General features: G+C 38.7%; 2 protein-coding genes across 2 annotated transcripts in view; one reads left to right on the top strand and one right to left on the bottom strand.

The window, feature by feature from the left end:
* The window catches only part of LOC119838433 (catenin alpha), a 46,500-nt gene that overhangs the window by 3,439 nt on the left and 23,241 nt on the right, over window positions 1-19,820 (bottom strand). Inside the window, exons 15-20 of the mRNA XM_038364380.1 lie at window positions 5,256-5,410; window positions 4,469-4,538; window positions 1,754-1,821; window positions 1,029-1,210; window positions 539-644; window positions 1-121 (exon numbers count right to left, since the gene is read on the bottom strand). Coding sequence (XP_038220308.1) covers window positions 1-121; window positions 539-644; window positions 1,029-1,210; window positions 1,754-1,821; window positions 4,469-4,538; window positions 5,256-5,410 — 702 coding nt within the window. The remainder of the gene's footprint in view (window positions 122-538; window positions 645-1,028; window positions 1,211-1,753; window positions 1,822-4,468; window positions 4,539-5,255; window positions 5,411-19,820) is intronic.
* Window positions 13,060-17,745, top strand: LOC119838539 (esterase FE4-like). Its single transcript, XM_038364517.1, has 3 exons — window positions 13,060-13,295; window positions 15,745-16,994; window positions 17,559-17,745. Exons 1-3 carry the CDS (start codon window positions 13,122-13,124, stop codon window positions 17,743-17,745), a joined length of 1,611 nt encoding a protein of 536 aa, XP_038220445.1. The 5' UTR covers window positions 13,060-13,121.

The following is a 19,820-nucleotide window of genomic DNA, read 5'->3' as shown; positions in this document are numbered from 1 at the left end:
GCTCGCCGGAAATGTTCTGCACGTCCGCCTTCACCTTGCTGGTGATCTGTATCTGGTGGCAGTAGAGCGCGATGCGCTGCAGGTACGCGAGCAGGTCCTGCTTCGTGGACGACTCGGGGCACTGCGGAGTGGAGACAATGATACTGTAGTTTTTATTAGTTTTGACCGTAACCTTGAGCGTGGAGACCGAATCCAGAAATTCCGTAAAGAATCGCGTCGTATCCCGTAGGAATATCGGGATAAAAAGTTGCCTATATGTTATTCCAGTGGTCCAGCTGTCTACATAGCAACTTTCATTGCAATCGGTTTAGTAGTATTTGCGTGAAAAAGCAACAAACACACACACACACACACACACACATCCTTACAAACTTTCACATTTATAATATTAGTAGGATATTCATAAATAAATTAAAACATACAGGCACTTCCAAACATAAATTCGCATTACATTGCAAATAAAAATACAACAAACGTAACACGTGATCGAAGGATTATTTCAATAGCAGCTCTTGTAAATGCTAAGTGGAATATTCACCTGTTCAGCGATTTCCCTCGTCAACTTGTCCAACTTGGTACCGGCTTCCGAAATCTTCTTGGCCGCATTGATCACATCCATGGTGGTCTTCAGCGGGCCGCGACCCCTGGAATAGCGTACTCGAATTAAGTATATTAACTCAGATAAACTGGAAAAGCATTTTGTTTTTATTTTTTAAATAGCCTAATGGATCAATAATTGGTGAAAATTATATATACACACCGACCATCATAAAGATCTGGTACAGTTCGAGCATCTGGTACAGATCTGATCGCACACTTAGCTGACACCCACTATGTACTCACTAATAAATCATACAACCACATCGTCCATACATGGATAGCACGTGCCACACTGACCTGGTGAAATCCGTCATGTCGAGCACAATATGTCATGTCACATACACTCTGCTTACACCCACCCAACAATTCAACTGGTTCAACCGACACCATCACATCGTCCACACATGCACAGCGCGTGCCACACTAACCTGGTGAAGTCCGTCATCTCGAGCATGATCATGCACATGTGCTTCGCGAGCATGATGATGTCGTTGCCGGCGTCGTCCCACTTGGCGACCTCGTTGTCGAACGTCATCTTCTCGCGGCGGAACAGCTCCACCTGCTGGAGGATCTTGCGCTTGTCCTCCTCGGTCATCTTGCGCATCGCTTCCTGGAGCGGGATAAATATACGTTATTAGTAATTGTTATTGTTGGGATTGAAATATTCTTCCCGAGTCTGTGTTCCCCGACGAGTACAGTCTGGAGATCTTCAAGGGCAGAGTACCTTCTAGGGTACCTATTAGAGAAGCGCGCTCCATCTTAGACCACATCTCAGCTTACCATCAGGCCAGATCATGGTCAAGCGTTTTCCTATCATGAATAAAAAAAGGGAAATCTATCGAAAAGAAAAAACGTAATTTTTAATGAGAAAACAGTGTTGACAGTGTGCAAATAAAGTCAAACCAAAGGTACTTTAGAAATAATGTTAATGTAGAACAAGCAATTTGAACAAAAAAATTAAATCACAGCATATTAAAAAACAGTACAAAATAAGAAAAATTATCAACTGCTAAATTTATACCTAAATAAATATGTGGCAATAATCATTGACAATTTAAATGTGAGGTTAAAAAAAATCACATTTCGTTTTTTTTTTTATTTTTTACTAAGTTTTTATACTTATATCAATATAACAGTCTCACAATACACTTACCCTAGCATTAGTAATTCCGCTGATATCAGGATACTCATCAACACCGTGCTCACCCGTGTGAGCGCTCGCTGTACAAACAGATAAACATTCCATAAAATTATTTCGCTCTCAAACGTTATATTTCATAGCAATTTTCATTCATACAAAAATATTCGTGAAAAAAATCATTCATCATTTATGTGTGAATGATCTTTAAAAACACCTTAAAAGCGTGTGTTTAGTAATATAACACATATAGGGTTCAAAATTGAATTGTGTGTTGGCAACAACGTGGAGAATGTTTTTAATTTTGAGATATTTTAATACCTAAGGGGACTACCACAGCTAAAAAGGAGACCTATCTTTTTAAAAAATCAACGGTTCGACTGTCTCCGCCGTCTCTACGACATTAAGATCAGTCAGAAAAAATACGGTAATTATTTAATTGATTGATTGCACTAAAGACATAATAACTACTAATTTGCTGATAAACAATTTAACAAAAAAATCAGAATCGTGTCAAATCTTTAAAACAAACGAAAATTATTACATTTGTAGCATTGTTATAACTTTATGAATTAAGCATATCTTCTGAAGCACATTTTCCAGCATCTTTTTGTAATACAGTTATCTATTTTAAGGCATGGTAAGGCGTGTAGTCCCCTTAAGCAATTTAAATGGAATCGTTAGGTTATTGAATCTAGATGCTTTCAATAGACCTCGTCAACAATAAGCAACACGCTATGCCAATATTCAATTCTTTACCCTAGACATACATATAACAAAAACTGAAAACTTATTCAATATAACAAACATGCTTCACAATACAAATAATAACTAAAGCACAAATAAAAGCACATGTTATGGGGAGTATGATGTCGAATGACCCCTAAATCCATATTTATATCAGATCTATATACGTCACTTCCGTTGAAATGTAAACTTTAATCAAAAGTTTCATGCACATGATTCTATTTAAAAAGGGTGATAACGTCGAATGACGCCGATTCTATATTAAAGTTAACTGCGTATATAACCACTACTTTCACAATAAACAAGCAAGTTTTTATCAAAAAAGGTATCTAAATAGGGTTCTTTTCAATCAATCGACCCTTATCCATACTTATATCGACCGCGTATTAAACCCTTTTCAATTAGTTCTTCAACAGAAAATGGTTAACACATTTGAAAGTTTCAATGCATGAAATTTAATCATGAATTAAAGAGGCCCCATACACAAATTATTTTCTGAATAATGTCTGCATAGAAAGCCCTTTCTTGATCAAAGTGTTAAATCGTTTTAAAAGAGGAACCAATCAGATAATGAAACAAATGCATGAACATTTAGGTCCAGTTTTTTTACACATATTTGTCACGCGTTATTTTAAATTATAACGGACATATAAACAATGGACATTTCTGCATTCAGCGTGCATCATCTTCTCAACGTGAGAAGTGCAGAATAGTACAGTGCAAAATTGCGATTAACTGAAAATTAAATTGAATTGAACATATCTGAACCGGCTATAACTATGTACTATAAACTTTAATCAATAAGGGGTTTTTGGACACAAGGGGTTATAAATCAAACGACCCCCATACTCACATCGGCTGCGCGTCTCCATGGTCATGTCCTCGACGGGCTCGAACTCCGTGTCGGTATCGAGGTCGTCGCTCGTCTAGACAACACGTGCATGCATGCTCTATTATGGTGCTTGTTCATTGTGACAGTTCGTTTTTTATTTTTTAGTCGCATTAAATACGACAGTTCTCTGATTCCTTTCATCTATCAACAGTTGTTATATAATTCTCTTCTTGTAAAACAACTTTAACAGCGAGTAGTTGCTATTCTATCGTAAGTATCTGTTCTTTGAAAATTTCTCATTTGTAAAGAATTCGAATGCTAAACTAAAAATGAAATTTAACAGTTTATGGACAACAATTAAATATATTTTGAATTATTGTTGTATGAAATAGACAGAGTTTCTTCGTATATTTTTCTTGAATGGTAATAGAGGTAATTAACACAAAGAGAATTCGAAATAATATACTTTTTCACTACAACCTGTCGGAACGGAGAGACGGATCAAGGAACGTTATATTTACTAGTGAATGATACTGAGAATATTAATTATAGAACTGTCACAATAACTGCACCATAATATAAAACATAAAATAAATGAAATGAAAAAAAAACATCGATCCGAAATTTTAAATATCAAATGTATAACTGAAAAAGATATTAAAAATTCGGATCAATGCAATGAAAATAACATAAATAACAATACAAATGAACAAAAACGACAGCAATGTAAATAACGAACGAAAAACAAAGAAAAATTCATGCAAAAGACACCCTCAGACATTCGACACGTGACCCCTAAAGGTCTATGACCTTTCACGATCTTCAAGCTGTTAATATTGGATTATTAGTTGAAATTATATCACAAATAACACTCGGCATTGTCAATTGTCATTATATTGGTAATTACGTGTACGTAAATTTAAAACAACAGCGAAAAAATAAGAGCGCACCTAGTAAAAATTTGGTCCTTCGAGACCCATTAAAAAACTAGCGTAAATTTTTTTCTGTTCGTCCGATCAATTCGTTTCAAATTCATCACGAACCGCGTCTCCATGTTCCTAACACTACAAATCCAATATCAACGGCCACATGCAAGCTACACAAAGCTGGCGCGAACGCAAGACACGACCGAATCACCCCATCTCGCTCACATTTGCTCCGCGTCTCCAGCGTGTACTGCTCGTCGAGTTCCACGTCCTCCGGGTCTAAATCTTCTTCGTCCTATAATAATTTATATTCATCTATTTTGACAAATCGTTCTCGCGTTACACAACACCCGTCGCTGGTCCCGGCGCCGTCCGGTTACAGACGTTAAAAGATTACCGATACAATGGTGCGTGTTCTTTTCCCAAAATCTATTGCAAAATCTGTCCAGTAGTGAGAAAAAATCCTATTCAACTCCTAGGTATTTTAAAATCTATATTCCAATTAAGAATGATACGCTCGATTGAGCGCCTTATTGTGACGTCATTGTTGTTATTTCTAATGAATTCAATATGTGAGACCTTAGCTAATGTACAATGTTTTGTTTTTCAAAAAATTAAGGTTTAAAGTAATTTATTCTCACTACTCATTTACATGAGATACTTAAACATAAATATTAGATGAAATATAGTTAAAATGTAGTATAGATAATAGTTTTTTATTTGTTTTATTTACTTCTAATTTTATAAGTCATCAAAAAAATTGACTTCCACGACTTCTAAGTTAATCGTATTAACAAAAAGGACTCTATATATAAACGTCATCGACTTCTTTATTCTTATATGGATCGCATAAACACATGAGTAATAGAATAACAACTCTCTACAGTCCCCTACAGGTCCAATATACATGAACACGACATCAATTCGCTTTGCCTTCGTAAAATACTGAACCCCTTCCAACCCCACTGACCCCCCGACGACCCCGCGAATTCCCCCGCGACCCCCAACTCACCCGGTTCATCAGCACGGCGCGGCGTATCTCGCGCACGGCGTCGTACACGAGCCGCGACGCGTCTATGAAGTCGTTCTCGTCGAGGCCGCCGCCGCCGCCGCCGCCGCCCAGCGCGGACACCGCCGCGTCCACGCGCACCGCGAACTTCGACATCACTAATGTACAAATAAACAACCATATATGTCGGGGAATTTGAATAAATGTCGATAATTAATTAAAATCAGTTACACTGATGTGGGAATCGAGCACGCTTCGGCACGAATTTTGACCAGCTCGCACCGGAGAAGTACCACACCCGCACAAGAGATCGGCGTGTACGTCTATGTATAAATAGTAGCATGCTGCTATGTTTCATTAGGTTAGTGGGGGAGGCGGAAGCCCATATCCTTTTCCTTGCCCTTCCTAGTCCTTACCTTCATTCGTCTCGTCAATCCCTTTTCAATTTGAAGCCGCCAGGCGTAAGGTCTGTAATCGACCTTACCACTCACCAAATGTTCATGGCCGGTGGTAGCGCTTACCATCAGGCGACCTATCAGACGATATCGACCTATCATTTATTTATTTAAAATAAATAAATAAATGTTAAGTACATGGATAATGTATGTTAACAACTGGTAGAAGCCTCTGGCTCCTGAGACAGTATTATACTGTTTCAGGAGCCTAAGGATTCATATAACTGCACATGTAACGTTTTTATGCAAAAAAATATTTTATTTATTTATTTATTTAATGTGTAAAATAAGTGCTAGTCCTATCCGACTGTATTCAATGTGATGTTGATTTTAATGAATGAAACGCAGATTCAAAACAATTTTGAATTTAATGTTTTCAGCAAATCTTAGTTACATCTTATACACTGAGGAGCAAGAAAGCAAGAGAGCGAGCGAACAAGTGAACAAACAAAAAATATTTCAGACTAACACAGATAATTTATAATGCAGACAATTAATATAAACATTGCCATATAAAATAACCCAATGGTATACACTCTGATATACAGAGTACATTCTAATAGGAATGTATAATCACTGTTTAATTCTCACACATATATGGCGGATATCAATTGTGTTTTAATATTCTGCTAAATAAATAATTGTCAGTTGAGATACAGATGTCGCTTTTCACAACTTGTCACAACTCGTGTCGCTATTGAATGCTATAAAATGTCGAATCACTTAGAAACGTGACGCATTCGTGCGGACAGTGCCTTGGTGTTCGTGCGTCGTTTATTCAAAGTCCAGCCCAACTACCCTCCACTTCGTTATGGTCCTTGCGACTGGCTGCGATCTGTTACCAACGGACTACATGAAGTTAAGCAGTTGGGCGAAAACCTACTGCACTGACAAAACTCAAATTTAAACGCACAGCACGGCAAATATCATTACCAACAAAATCGTAAACCTCCTGCAAGGTTCACCGTTAGTCCTTCGGGCATTTAATACAGGGACACTGAAAATTCACCGGCTCACAACTACGGCCAGTGCAAACGCAGGCGCACCCGACCGACCTTATACGTTACACGACTCAATGACCGACAGCTACGCCATCTACTGGTGAATATGAGACAATGCATATATCTATTTAACAGATACAAAAACTACACCTTCTTCTTTAAAGTCGGTTAAAAGTCCAAAAACACACGTTTGCCTTGGCAGTCGCATCACACACTCTCGTGATGTCAGCGTCACATAACGTCAAGGTTGGGGTCAGGTCAGTGAATTTTAAAATTGATCATTAATTTTTAAACACACTTATATTAGCTTCACCTGTACGTTTGTATATAACCGACTCGTTTGGACTCGATTTTGACCCACTGCAAACGGACAGATTGAATTCAAACTCTGTACACTTATCGCGGATCGGTGACAATACAGTAGTTACATGAGTTTATCTTATTATCCTGATTAGGATCGGCGGGATTAAATAATTTAGTTGAATATATCATTAAAGTTAGCATTTATAATAGACAAGCTGCGCCCCGCGGTTTCACCCTCGTAAGTCCGTATCCCGTAGGAATATCGGGATAAAAAGTTGCCTATATGTTATTCCAGTTGTCCAGCTGTCTACGTATCAAATATCATTGCAATCGATCCAGTAGTTTTTGCGTGAAAGAGCAACAAACACACACACACATCCTTACAAACTTTCGCATTTATAATATTAGTAGTATAGTAGGATGTATCATGTATTATTTGATTGCTAATATAACTATATTAGCAATCAAATATATGTTATTCCAGTTGTCCAGCTATCTACGTACCAAATTTCATTGCAATTGGTTCAGTAGTTTTTGCGTAAAAGACCGAAAAAAAAACACACACACATCTACAAACTTTCGCCTTTATAATATTAGAAGGATTAGTAGGTAGGATAGGATAGGACAAGACCAGTTATGACTCGCGGCTTCACTCGCGCGGTACCCGTGTAAAAAGTAGCTTATGTGCTGATCCAGGCTATAAATTAATCTCTTTAACAAATATCATAAAGATGTTTTCGCGTGAAAGATTAATAAACAAACATACATGCATATATGCGTGCATTTATAATATTAAAAGGACTAAATGTAAATCGGTTCAGCCGTTTTGAGTTACGTGTTGTAATTAACATAACTTTCTCGTATATACTAAGAATTTAAGATAATAAAGAAATGACTATATCAACTTATGTTTTAACATTATATGAAAGTATAACCCGGGACAAAAATCATTATTTTTTACAATAACCACCTTTCAAACCGAAAAAGAATCATCCAAACCGGTTCACCCACTCGATAATTCTCAACATTTAGAAATTAAAAACTTTTTAACGGATTTTTAATTGCGATTTATTCATTATATTATTAATTAACCCGACGTTTCGAACACTTTACAGCGAGCGTGGTCACGGGGAGACTGTCTAATCCGTTAAAAACATCTAATCCGTTGAAAAGTCTTTAATTTCTAAATGTATAATACTCGCGTAAAATCAAACACCAAGAAAATACTAATTCTCCACATTGCAGTCGAATTGCGAACCTCATTTTTTGTAGTCGGTTAGAAATTAAATCCATGTAAAGATGCGGCTAGCAGCCGCAACTCATCATAATAAAAAACCATTATAATACATATATTATTATTTTTTTGGTATTAAATTAACACAAATAATCGATAAAAAAAAATCGTAAAAAATACATGTCAAGGCGAACCAGGCGACGCGTCACCTAGCGGTATGCGACGGGCGTCATTGGATATCGCGTCACCTGGACCATCCATTGTGATAATATTTTGTATATATAACTATCTGCGCCCCGCGGTTTCACCCGCGTAAGTCCGTATCCCGTAAGAATATCGGAATAAAAAGTTGCCTATATGTTATTCCAGTTGTCCAGCTATCTACGTAGCAAATTTCATTGCAATCGGTTCAGTAGTTTTTGCGTGAAAGAGCAACAAGCACACACACATCCTTACAAACTTTCGCATTTATAATATTAGTAGGAGTATAATAGTAGGAAGTAGGATATCCTAGCATTAGCCCGCGGCTTCGCGTGCTTATCGATGTTACCTTCCTCTTGAATCACTCCATCTATTAAGAAACAACCCTTTAAAAACCGTTGCGTTGTTTTAAAGACTTAAGCATACATAGGGACATATGGACAGATAGAGAAGGCGACACAGTTTTATACTATGTAGTGATTTATTATTAACTATTAGGTGTTCGCCCCCCGGCTTCACCCGTGGTACAAATATAGCCTATGTCACAGTACAGTATTAATTTGCCAATAGTGTAAGAAATATTCAAAAACGGTCTAGCGATTTTTGCGTGGAAAACTTACAAAAATACAAAAAAAAAATCCCTCTTAATAATATTAGTGTAGACATTAAATTAAACGTCGTACATGCCCCCTAATTTTCCATCGATAAAAGAAAACATATGTGAGAAATTTTGAAAGAAAAGAAAATTTTTTTTCTTTTCTTTCAAAATTTCTCATTTATAAAGTATTTCAATGCTATAAACTAAAAATTAAAAAGAAAACATATGTTTTCTTTGTGTTTTCCTATTTCATTCTTGTTCGTCGTAAATGTTTACTTTAGAATCGTATAGAAAATAATAAAATAATAGTTTAAAAAAACTAAAAAACACGCTTTGAAAAATGGAATAATTTTATCAAATTAGTGTATTGTCATCGGTCCTCAATAAATCTACAGAGTTTGAACGAAATCTGGCCGTTTAAAGTGGGTCAAAATCGCGCCCAAAGAAGTCGGTTACAAACAAACATACAAACAAACATACAAACACACATACAAACAAACATACAGGTGAAGCTAATAAAAAGCGTGTAAAAAAGAATGTGCGGTTGCGCGCGCCAAACACGGCCGCCATTTTGAAGATTATATCAAGAATATGCATGTGATAAAAAATAAAAACAATGATGATATAATGATGATGATACACAAATGAATCGATCTGATTTCAATAACACATTTAATTGATTTTATGATATGAAGTTAATGATGATAAAAATACTTGTAATTTTTATCACCAACTAGCGTTCGTCCGCGGCTTCGCGCGCGTTAACTTCGGAGTAGTTTAACACGTGTGTTTAATGTAAACACGTGTTTAATCCTCTTCTATCCATTAAATAAACCATACCATCAAAAATGTTGTGCACTTTGCAAGATCTAAGCATACATACATCCTTTCTACTAATATTATAGATGCGAAAGTTTGTAAGGATGAGTGTGTGTTTGTTACTCTTTCACGCAAAAAGTACTGAACCGATTGCAATGAAATTTGGCACGTAGACAGCTGGACAACTGGAATAGGATATAGGCAACTTTTTAACCCGATATTCCTACGGGATACGGACTAACGCGGGTGAAACCGCGGGGCGCAGCTAGTACATACACATGGACAGATGCGGGAAGCGACTTCGCTTTATACTACGTAGTGACAAGCGCTCCGTCATGGCTTCGCTCGCGGCACGATCTCTCCAGAAGAACCGGCCTACTGCCATAAAAACGTTGATAGAAAAAAATTGCCAATTTAGTGGAGCTGGTATTAGAAAACCCATTTTCAAACCGCTTCACGGCGGAGAAATCAGCGGACGTATTTAAAAAAAAAATCATCAAAATCAGTCCACTCGTTCCAAAGTTCCGAGTAAATAAACCGAAAAAAAAAACAGTCGAATCGAAAACCTCCTCCTGTTTTTGTAGTCGGTTGAAAACACAGAGGAACATGTAACCTAATGGGAAACTTTTGCATTTTTGTATGTTTGCAAGGTTTTCACGCAAAAACCGCTGGCCCGATTTCGAAAATTCTTTCATCGTTAGATAGCTGCCACTTCACCGAGTGATATGACATAGGCTATATGCATACAGTACCAAGTAACGCGGGCGAGGCCGGGGCGAACAGCTAGTCAGTTATAAATAGAGATGAACAATGTGTCAAGCACGAGTTTCGCAACAATGCAAAAACCCGTATCTTATCGAAAGCAGCCCAGCCGCCACGGTCGCGGACCACTTCAGGACAGCATCGATCCATAAATATATATATACATACTACCATTAATATATACATAGTGTCTGTCTGTATGTTCCACTTACGCGGTTGTACTGTTGCTCTACATATGCAAAAACAACTGCCGAAAAAACTGAATGTTCTCAACCCTTTTTCCACCTCTAGAAAAAAAACCTAAGAAACAAGTAATTATAATTAGAAAAATAAACGGCCGGAATGTTAAAGCAAAAACACTTGAGAACATAATCCTATTAATAATATTATAAATGCGAAAGTTTGTAAGGATATGTGTGTTTGTGCGTTTGTTGCTCTTTCACGCGAAGACTACTGAACCGATTGCAATGAAATTTGGTACGTAGACAGCTGGACAACTGGAATAACATATAGACAACTTTTTATTCCGATATTCCAACGGGATACGGACTTACGCGGGTGAAACCGCGGGGCGCAGCTTATATACAGAACAAAATTGAAAAACAAGATAATTTAACGATCATTCAATCATCTCGAGTTATAGATTCCACTTCTTCTTCTCCTTCTCTTTTTTAATTCACCAATCCAATGTAAATGGAAGACTCAGGACTCAAATTACAGACAATCCGACTGATATTGTACATGACATTTAACATCTGGAACTGGTGGTAGTAGAGATTGCATAGTAAGATGCCTTCACGCGTCAGTCACCATGTCTACCCGCTCAGCCGGTGATCAATGCAAATTGTTGAAGACCCAAATCAAACTCAATCGTTTATTCAATCAATTAGACTTCTTTTAGAAGCATTCTGGAATCGTCACAACACAGTTGTAACATTTACCGCCGGTTCGGAAGGCAGTTTCCACAGAGAAGAGCCGGCAAGAGACTCTATAGTGGGTATCCTAATCATTGTACACAACAGCTAAGCAATGGGCATCCTTCCCTAAGAAGGCCTGATCATTTTTCCCGAGCAAAACCAGCTGGACCTCTACAAAGCCAGGGAGAAATAGGTACCTTCTAAGCAGACGTGCACCCAAGTAGACCACATTGCCGCTTTCCACCAGGTAGAATTTTAGCCTATCGACTGTTAAAAATTAGATGTACTCTTTGTACTCTTATGTATTGGTTTTCTTAATAATTTTTGGATTACTTTATGTCAACGTCGGCTGTGGAGCTGGTGGGTCGCCTGATGGTAAGCGCTACCACCGCCCGTGGACATTTAGAAAGGTTATGCCTATCCAAACGGATTACCGAATTTAAATTGGAAAGGGATTAAGAGAGGATTGACGAGACGAATATGACAAAGGACTGGGAATGGGAAGGAAAATGATATGGGTCTCCTCCTCCTATACAGCAACAAAACGAAAAAACTACGCAAGCAAATAAAAAACCTCCTTTCTTGGTATCGTCGTTTTAAAATTCACACACAAAGACAGTTTATACGCGAGTCAATCCGCGGGGCAGCGCTTGTGAATAAAACTCACAAAACTATATTCGATACGTGTAAAATATTATATTGCGTAACGGCGAGGTCGTTAGATTGTCGGATGGGATTTATTTACAAATACATATCCAATAAGTTGGACCACATTGTTTTCTCGTGTGTTTGATCTTACGCGAGTATTATACATTTAGAAATTAAAGACATTTTTTTAACGGATTTTGAACGCGATTTATCCATTATGTTATTAAATCGACGTTTCGAGCACTTAACCCGTGACCACGCTCGTAATATAATATAAAATTAGGTAATAGCTAATGTAATGCATAATTCGCGTTTAAAATCCGTTAAAACGTCTTTAATTTCTAATTTGGACCACTTCGAGCTGAATTTGCCGAGTCTTAGTTGAGACTTATATAGCCAATTGAGTTTATGCTGTATCATAAAAATGGCCCAGTAAAACCCGTATCAATTAGAAGACATATTTAATAATTAATGTATTATTGAAAAATCAACCCATCTGTATGACAATAGGCAAGAATAGTTTATAACGATTTTCATGAGTTCCTATCTCGTTTGAAATGGTAAATTAAAAAAATCTAAATTAAAAAAAATCCACTAGCACTAGAGTGGATAAAAAACGACAAACAGCAACAACATAGCGTTTTTCAAAACACTTTAAAATCGCACCACCTCTGCGTTTGGTCATGGGAGGTGGTGATCGCTCACCATCAGGCGAACCACCAGCTCAGTTGGCCATAAAAAACATATATTCCATCTGAAAACCAACTCATAATGGAACCCATTACATCATGCATATCAAGATCCAATCCATATCTACTTATCACAAAAACATCACCTAATCACGACAACTCGAATTCTTATCACCGATATCTTATCACCCCGAACCTACCATCCCGTGCGGACGCATCTCGACAGCGACTCACTCATCATCATGCTACCGTTGGTGGTGTTCCTGCTCTTCACCGCCGTCCAGGCGAGGCTCCGGCTGGACCCGCTGGTCGACACCAAGCAGGGCCTGATCAAGGGTCTGCGCGCCGACGATGGGGACTACTCCATGTTCCTGGGCATACCGTACGCCGTCGTGGACGAGGACAATCCATTCGGGGTGCGTATTGGAGTCCACTTGTGGACCGGCTGTGTCGAGATATGGCCTCGCGGAAAATATCCGAACGTCGCAATATTTTTTCTCGTAACTTTTGACACGTGTTTGTCAAATCGTCGTAGCGTATGTCATATTGAAAAAATATTTAAGGAATAGGAATAGGAAAAATATAATAAGGAATAGGGTAAAAAAAAGTATTCGAAACAACGCCTCGTGCCGTACCGTGGCCACGTCTGACCTTTAGCCCATGATCCCACCTCAGTATTGAATTTCTTCTAAAGTTTTGCTTTCATGTGCCAAAAAAGGTTGTATTGTGTATTTTTAATGCAGAATTAAATACACAATTGGCATTCTGCACTCCTATAAAGAAAGTTTGTAAGGATGTGTGTGTTTTTGTTGCTCTTTCACGTAAAAACTACTGAACCGATTGCAATGAAATTTGGTACGTAAACAGCTGGACAACTGGAATAACATATAGGCAACTTTTTATCCCGATATTCCTACGGGATACGGACATATGCGGGTGAAAGCGCGGGGCGCATCTATGTGTAACAAACATCCTTACATCCATCCATCCATCCATACTTACAAATTTTCCCGTTTATAATCGTAGTAGAATTCAAACATTTGTTATTTTTATAATATACGTTCACAATTCCTAGAATCGATAATTTGAATCGGAAATTATCGATACGATGAAGCGAAAACAATTTTTTTTCAATTTTTTTTTTTAAATCTATACTAATAAAGCTGAAGTGTTTGTTTGATTGTTTGAACGCACTATCTCAGTAACTACTGGTCCGATTTGAAAAATTCTTTCAGTGTTAGATAGCCTAATTATTGAGGAAGGCTATAGGCTGTATATGTACCACGGGCGAAGCCGGGGCGGACCGCGGAGCTTATACGATTCGATTTCGCAACTGCGATAAACGATAATGCCTTTATAAGATCACAATCCGTTCGTAGATAAATCGCAAGGTTGAATCCACTTGAGTGTAGCATAACATAGTTTTATTTTTAACGTTATTACCAACCTCACTGTAATAATTTCACTGATCCTGGTGCGTTCCATTCGAGATCACGGGGATCCCTTTTTTTATAGTGGGGAAATCTTACATAGATACCCACGCCCCCCCGGGGAAGAGGCCGTGGGTTATGTCGGATTCCTACCGACTATAACCCCACTGTGTACCGTCGAGCCGCATAAGTGAAGGGGCAACGGGAGCTGGTCCGTTCGTCTTCGTCCGCGACTTCCCGGGATCCCTGCTATTATTCTTTGGCACCACCACCGAGCAGGTTGAGTGGGTGGGTGGTGGTAATCCCACATGCTGCACTTTTCTCGCAAAGCTTCTCTTTTGAAGATTTCCTCTTCGTTAAAAAAACACACTGTAATATCACTCGCTGACCCGGCGAACGTTGTTCTGTCTTATTCTTATCATTTAGGGATATAAAAAAATATCTTAATCTGCCCGATATGCACACAAAGTTTCATTTGAATCGGTCCACCCGTTTCGGAGGAGTAAGGTAACTAACATTGTTACACGAGAATTTTATATATAAGAAGAAGATGAAGGCGAAAGTTTGTTTGTTTGCGTTCATTTTATGGCGTAGCAGAGCGGTTTTGTGATATGACTTTTGCGTCCGGAGATAGATAGGAAACATGGGTTTTTATCATGGGAAACGTTGGAATTTCTTTTGACAACGCGAGCAAAGACGCGGGTGTTAAGCTAGTTAGTTGTTATTGAATGTTTGTACGTCAATCACGCTGAGGTACTGAACGAAATTTGGTGTAATTTGGTATACAGACAGGACATGAGCCGATAATCCCAAGGGAGCACTCCCCTGGGATAAAACAGGAATCTCGATATGAGAGCGGAGCCGAAACGAGCGTCTAGTTATAAATGGTTTAGAATTTAAAATATTAGTAATACACGGATTAAGGATGTACAAGTAGGGGGATTTTAATGGCGTAATAATTAATTAATTATTTAAATATACGTACAGGATTCTACATGCAGTTTCCTCAAGTTTAAGTCTATTTATGTATAATAATTTTATAATAGGTATATTTACATTTGTAACATTATTCTTATGTATTAGATATTTATATAATTCATGTCAATTTAAAACGAAGGGGCTGTCGCATAGGCGACCAAGAAGGTCATTTAAGCCAGGGCGAGATGTATCTTTATTATTGATTTTGATTCGCTAACCATGCTACTAAAGGAAACAAACCAACGAGTCACGCATGTAATAACATCGTTAATGTAGCTATTTATATAGAAATTTAATAAAATCAATAGCCGTTCGTTAGTCTCGGTAGAACTCGAGAATGTCTGCGCCAAATTTGATAATTTTGGGTTTGAAGCATTCACAATAGTCCAGGGATCAGTCATTAAGCGTATAAGACCAATTAAAATAAAAAAAATAATCTAAAACCCCTCTTCCCCAGGAAGCGCAACCGCACCCTAAATTCGAGGAAGTTTTCGAAGCGTACGACGACTCAGCGATATGCCCCCAAGTGGAAGAGTTCAACCACACCATCGTCGGCACCCTGGACTGTCTGCACCTCAACATCTACGTGCCCAACAAGGCCAGCTCCAGGAACCGCCTGCCCGTCCTGGTCTGGATCCATGGCGGCGGTTTCGAGATCGGCTTCGCCGGCCGCTACCTCTACGGTCCCAAGTTTCTCGTGCGAAACGACGTCATCCTGGTCACGCTCAACTACCGCCTCGGCCCGTACGGGTTCATGTGCCTGGACACTCCAGAGGTGCCCGGCAACCAGGGCCTGAAGGATCAGGTGCTAGCGCTCAGATGGATCAAGGCGAACATAGAAGAGTTCGGCGGCGACATCAACAAGATAACTGTGTTCGGGGAGAGCGCTGGCGCAGCCTCCGTTGAGTACCACTTGCTGTCCAATAGCGAGAGGCTGTTCAACCAGGCGATATTGCAAAGCGGGTCGGTGTACGCCGGTTGGACAATGCGAGACTCGGACAGTTCGGTACCATCAAAACTGGCGAAACAGCTCGGCTACGAAACCGACAGCGTCGATGAAGCTTTAGCGTTCTTGAAGAAAACAGACGTGAAGCTAGTCATAGCTGCGGCGACCGAAATATCGCTCAAGTTCCGACCTTGCGTGGAAAAGGAGTTCGACGGTGTGGAGAGCTTCATAACAAGCCACCCGGTGAACGTGAACCAAGTGGCGAAGGCCAAGAACATGGCGATACTGAGCGGCTACAACGACCACGAGTATCTGATGGCGTTTGTGAACCAACCGGAGGAGTTCTTCGCGAAAAACGATCCGTTCGACAACCTGCTGCCGCAAAATTTCAACGTGGACGCCTTGGGAGGCCGCGAGCGGCTCGTGCGCCGCTTCTACATCGGTGACAACGCGGTCAGCAAGCAAGCGAAATGGGACCTGATCAACTTCCAATCAGACATTTACATCAACCATCCGGTGCAGCGGAGCGTCGAGCGATTCGTCAACAGCAACGCGAAGAAAGTGTACCACTACATCTTTTCATACAACGGCGGCAGGAATTTCGTCAAGAAACGTATGAACATCACGGTGGGCGGCGCGGCGCACGCCGACGAGTTGGGCTACCTGTTCGACATGACCATTCTCGACAGGGACGTGTGTGAGAGCGACCAGTTGATCGTGGACAGGGTTACTGAAATGTGGACCAACTTTGTTAAGCACGGGTGAGGCTGTTTTTATAGGAATTTATACTAAACCCTACACTATTTACACTAATTATGATGGTTCAATGTTTGTAAGTTTGAACGCGCTAATCTCAGGAATAGTAGATCCTATGGCGATATAAGTTACAGAAGGGTGAAAGAAATTCAGAAATAGATCCAGTGGGAACTCTTGGTAGGTAAGTTCTTATACTGGATAGTTCATTTTAACATCACGCTACGCACGTTGAAGCAACGAATCAAATAAATAAATAACATATCCTATTCAATTAGAATACTTCAAGAAGCATTTTTGAATCGCCATAAAATAGTTTTATAAGTAGGTTCTATAGATAAGAGCCGGTGATAATATAAAAGCGAAAGTAACTTGTCTCTCTGTCTCTTCTTCACGTCTAAACCACTGACCTGAAACATCATTTTATTCTCTACACGCTCACCTGATCACGAACTGCCGACTTATCGATATAGGTCATTTATTTATACTTATCGATTCACAATTGAACCCCCACTACTTTTAAGTACGCAATCAATCCAAAAGAAAACGCCTAACCAAACAAATCTTTCCAGCAACCCCACGCCGGAAGTGTCAGAGCTCATCCCCGTCGCCTGGCCGGCGGTCACCAAAGACAGCCTCAACTACGTGGACATCAACACGATGGTGCGCCTGGGCGCCAGGCCCTTCGCCCACCGGCTCGCCTTCTGGGACCTGTTTTTCGACGCTAACATGCACGCCGTTAAGGGCTACGAGAATTGAGTTAGCGACTCCATATTCAACTTATTTCATTTTTTAAACGATTGTCTCACGTTATTTGACGATTGGAACACTCCTGGCGAGCGAAAAACGCTTGTTTCAAGAGGTTCCGTTCTTCCATTTAACATTATTGGAATAGAAATATAATAAGGACTAATATTTGTATTCAAAATTTATAGTTCCAATGATTTTTTTAAGAGTTTAAGGTTAGGAGCCCAGTTCGCTGGGTGCCAGACAAAATTTTTGTATCCAAAAAGCGTTTAAATATACGATTTTAATTAAATTTAGGTCTCCTTAAGGTCCTCCTTAGACCTTCGCTCACGCGTGCTAGCATTATGCCGTTTTAAATACTGAAAAATTCTCATCGTGTTAACGCACCTGTCAGTTTTCCGTTTTATATATTTGGATTGTTTAAAGTCTTGCGACTTTTCTGTTTGTTTGTATGTAAGTACCGTGAGATTTCAAGGCACAGCCAAGTGACTTTGTTTTCAATAAACTGTTTTAAACAAAATTGTATGTGTTTTTATATTATTCTTCTATCCGACGATAGCAATCCATCCATTTTTACGAGATATGTGTCGCCGGAATAAAACGCGCTACCGTCGACTTTATGCTCCACTAAAATCGGTTTAACCGTTCCGAATAGAACATTTTATAACTGACTGACATATTAAGTCATATAAAAGAATTAGATCTTATACCTTTAAACGAGCAATTCTTGTATATATATATATATATATATATATATATATATATATATATATAATTGGAATCTCGGAATCGGCTCCAACGATTTTCATGAAATTTAGTATACAGGGGGTTTCGGGGGCAATAAATCGATCTAGCTAAGAATTTTTTTTAGAAAATGTCATATTCGTGTTTTATTTGTGTTTTTTTTCCTGACATCTATTGGTGAATAATAATACTATTTTGCTTCGTAGCTACCTGGACAACTGAAATAACACATAGGCACTTTTTATACCGATATTCCTACGGGATACGAACTTACGCGGTTTCAACCGCGGGTCACAGCTGGTAATTTTTAAATTTTGTAACTTGATGTGAACGAAAAATTCCCCATTTTTCCGCTTTCAACTTTTAAAAACCTGCTAATATTATAAATCCTATCTTATCTTAGTCCTACTAATATTATAGATGCGAAAGTTTGTAAGGATGTGCGTGTGTTTGTTGCTCTTTCACGCAAAAACTACTGAACCGATTACAATGAAATTTGGTGCGTAGACAGCTGGACAACTGGAATAACATATAGGCAACTTTTCATCCCGATATTCCTACGGGATGAGGACTTACGCAGGTAAAGTTATAAATTAATTTTAATAACTCTCTCTAACGGATTTTAAACGCGATTTATTCATTATATTATTAACCCGACGTTTCGAACACTTTACAGCGAGCGTGGTCACGGGGAGACAGTCTCCCCGTGACCACGCTCGCTGTAAAGTGTTCGAAACGTCGGGTTAATAATATAATGAATAAATCGCGTTTAAAATCCGTTGAAAAGTTTTTAATTTCTAAATGTATAATACTCGCGTGAAACCAAACACAAGAAAATACTATAACTCTCTCTAAATAAATCGTTTTTAAGGAATGAGAAAATAACATTAAAACATCGACATGTATTCTGTCAGTTTGATATAATTTTATATGAAACACATTGAGGTCAACAAAAAATAATAAATTGAGTTAAAAAAATAATTAAAAAACGCTTTAATGACATAATTAACTTAACTGTCTCATTTGCTCTTACGCAGAGTATACGTAAGGAAATTATTGAATCCCGCCGATCCTAATCAGGATAATAAGATAAACTCATGCAACTACTGTATTGTCACCGATCCGCGATAAGTGTACAGTTTGAGTTCAATCTGTCCGTTTGGAGTGAGTCAAAATCGAGTCTAAACGAGTCGGTTACATACAAACATATAGGTGATTCTAATAAGAGCATGTCAAAAATAACGTATGTATGGTGATAAAACCTAGTTTGTACGTCTGTAAAGCTAGAAAGGTCAAGTCGGCAGAATCACTCGAATTATATCTCAAAATTTAGTGCTCATTTA

The sequence above is a fragment of the Zerene cesonia genome, unplaced genomic scaffold (genome assembly GCF_012273895.1).
Source record: "Zerene cesonia ecotype Mississippi unplaced genomic scaffold, Zerene_cesonia_1.1 Zces_u003, whole genome shotgun sequence".
In the NCBI taxonomy this organism is placed as follows: Eukaryota; Metazoa; Arthropoda; class Insecta; order Lepidoptera; family Pieridae; genus Zerene; species Zerene cesonia.
This window is presented reverse-complemented; position numbering and strand designations above follow the sequence as displayed.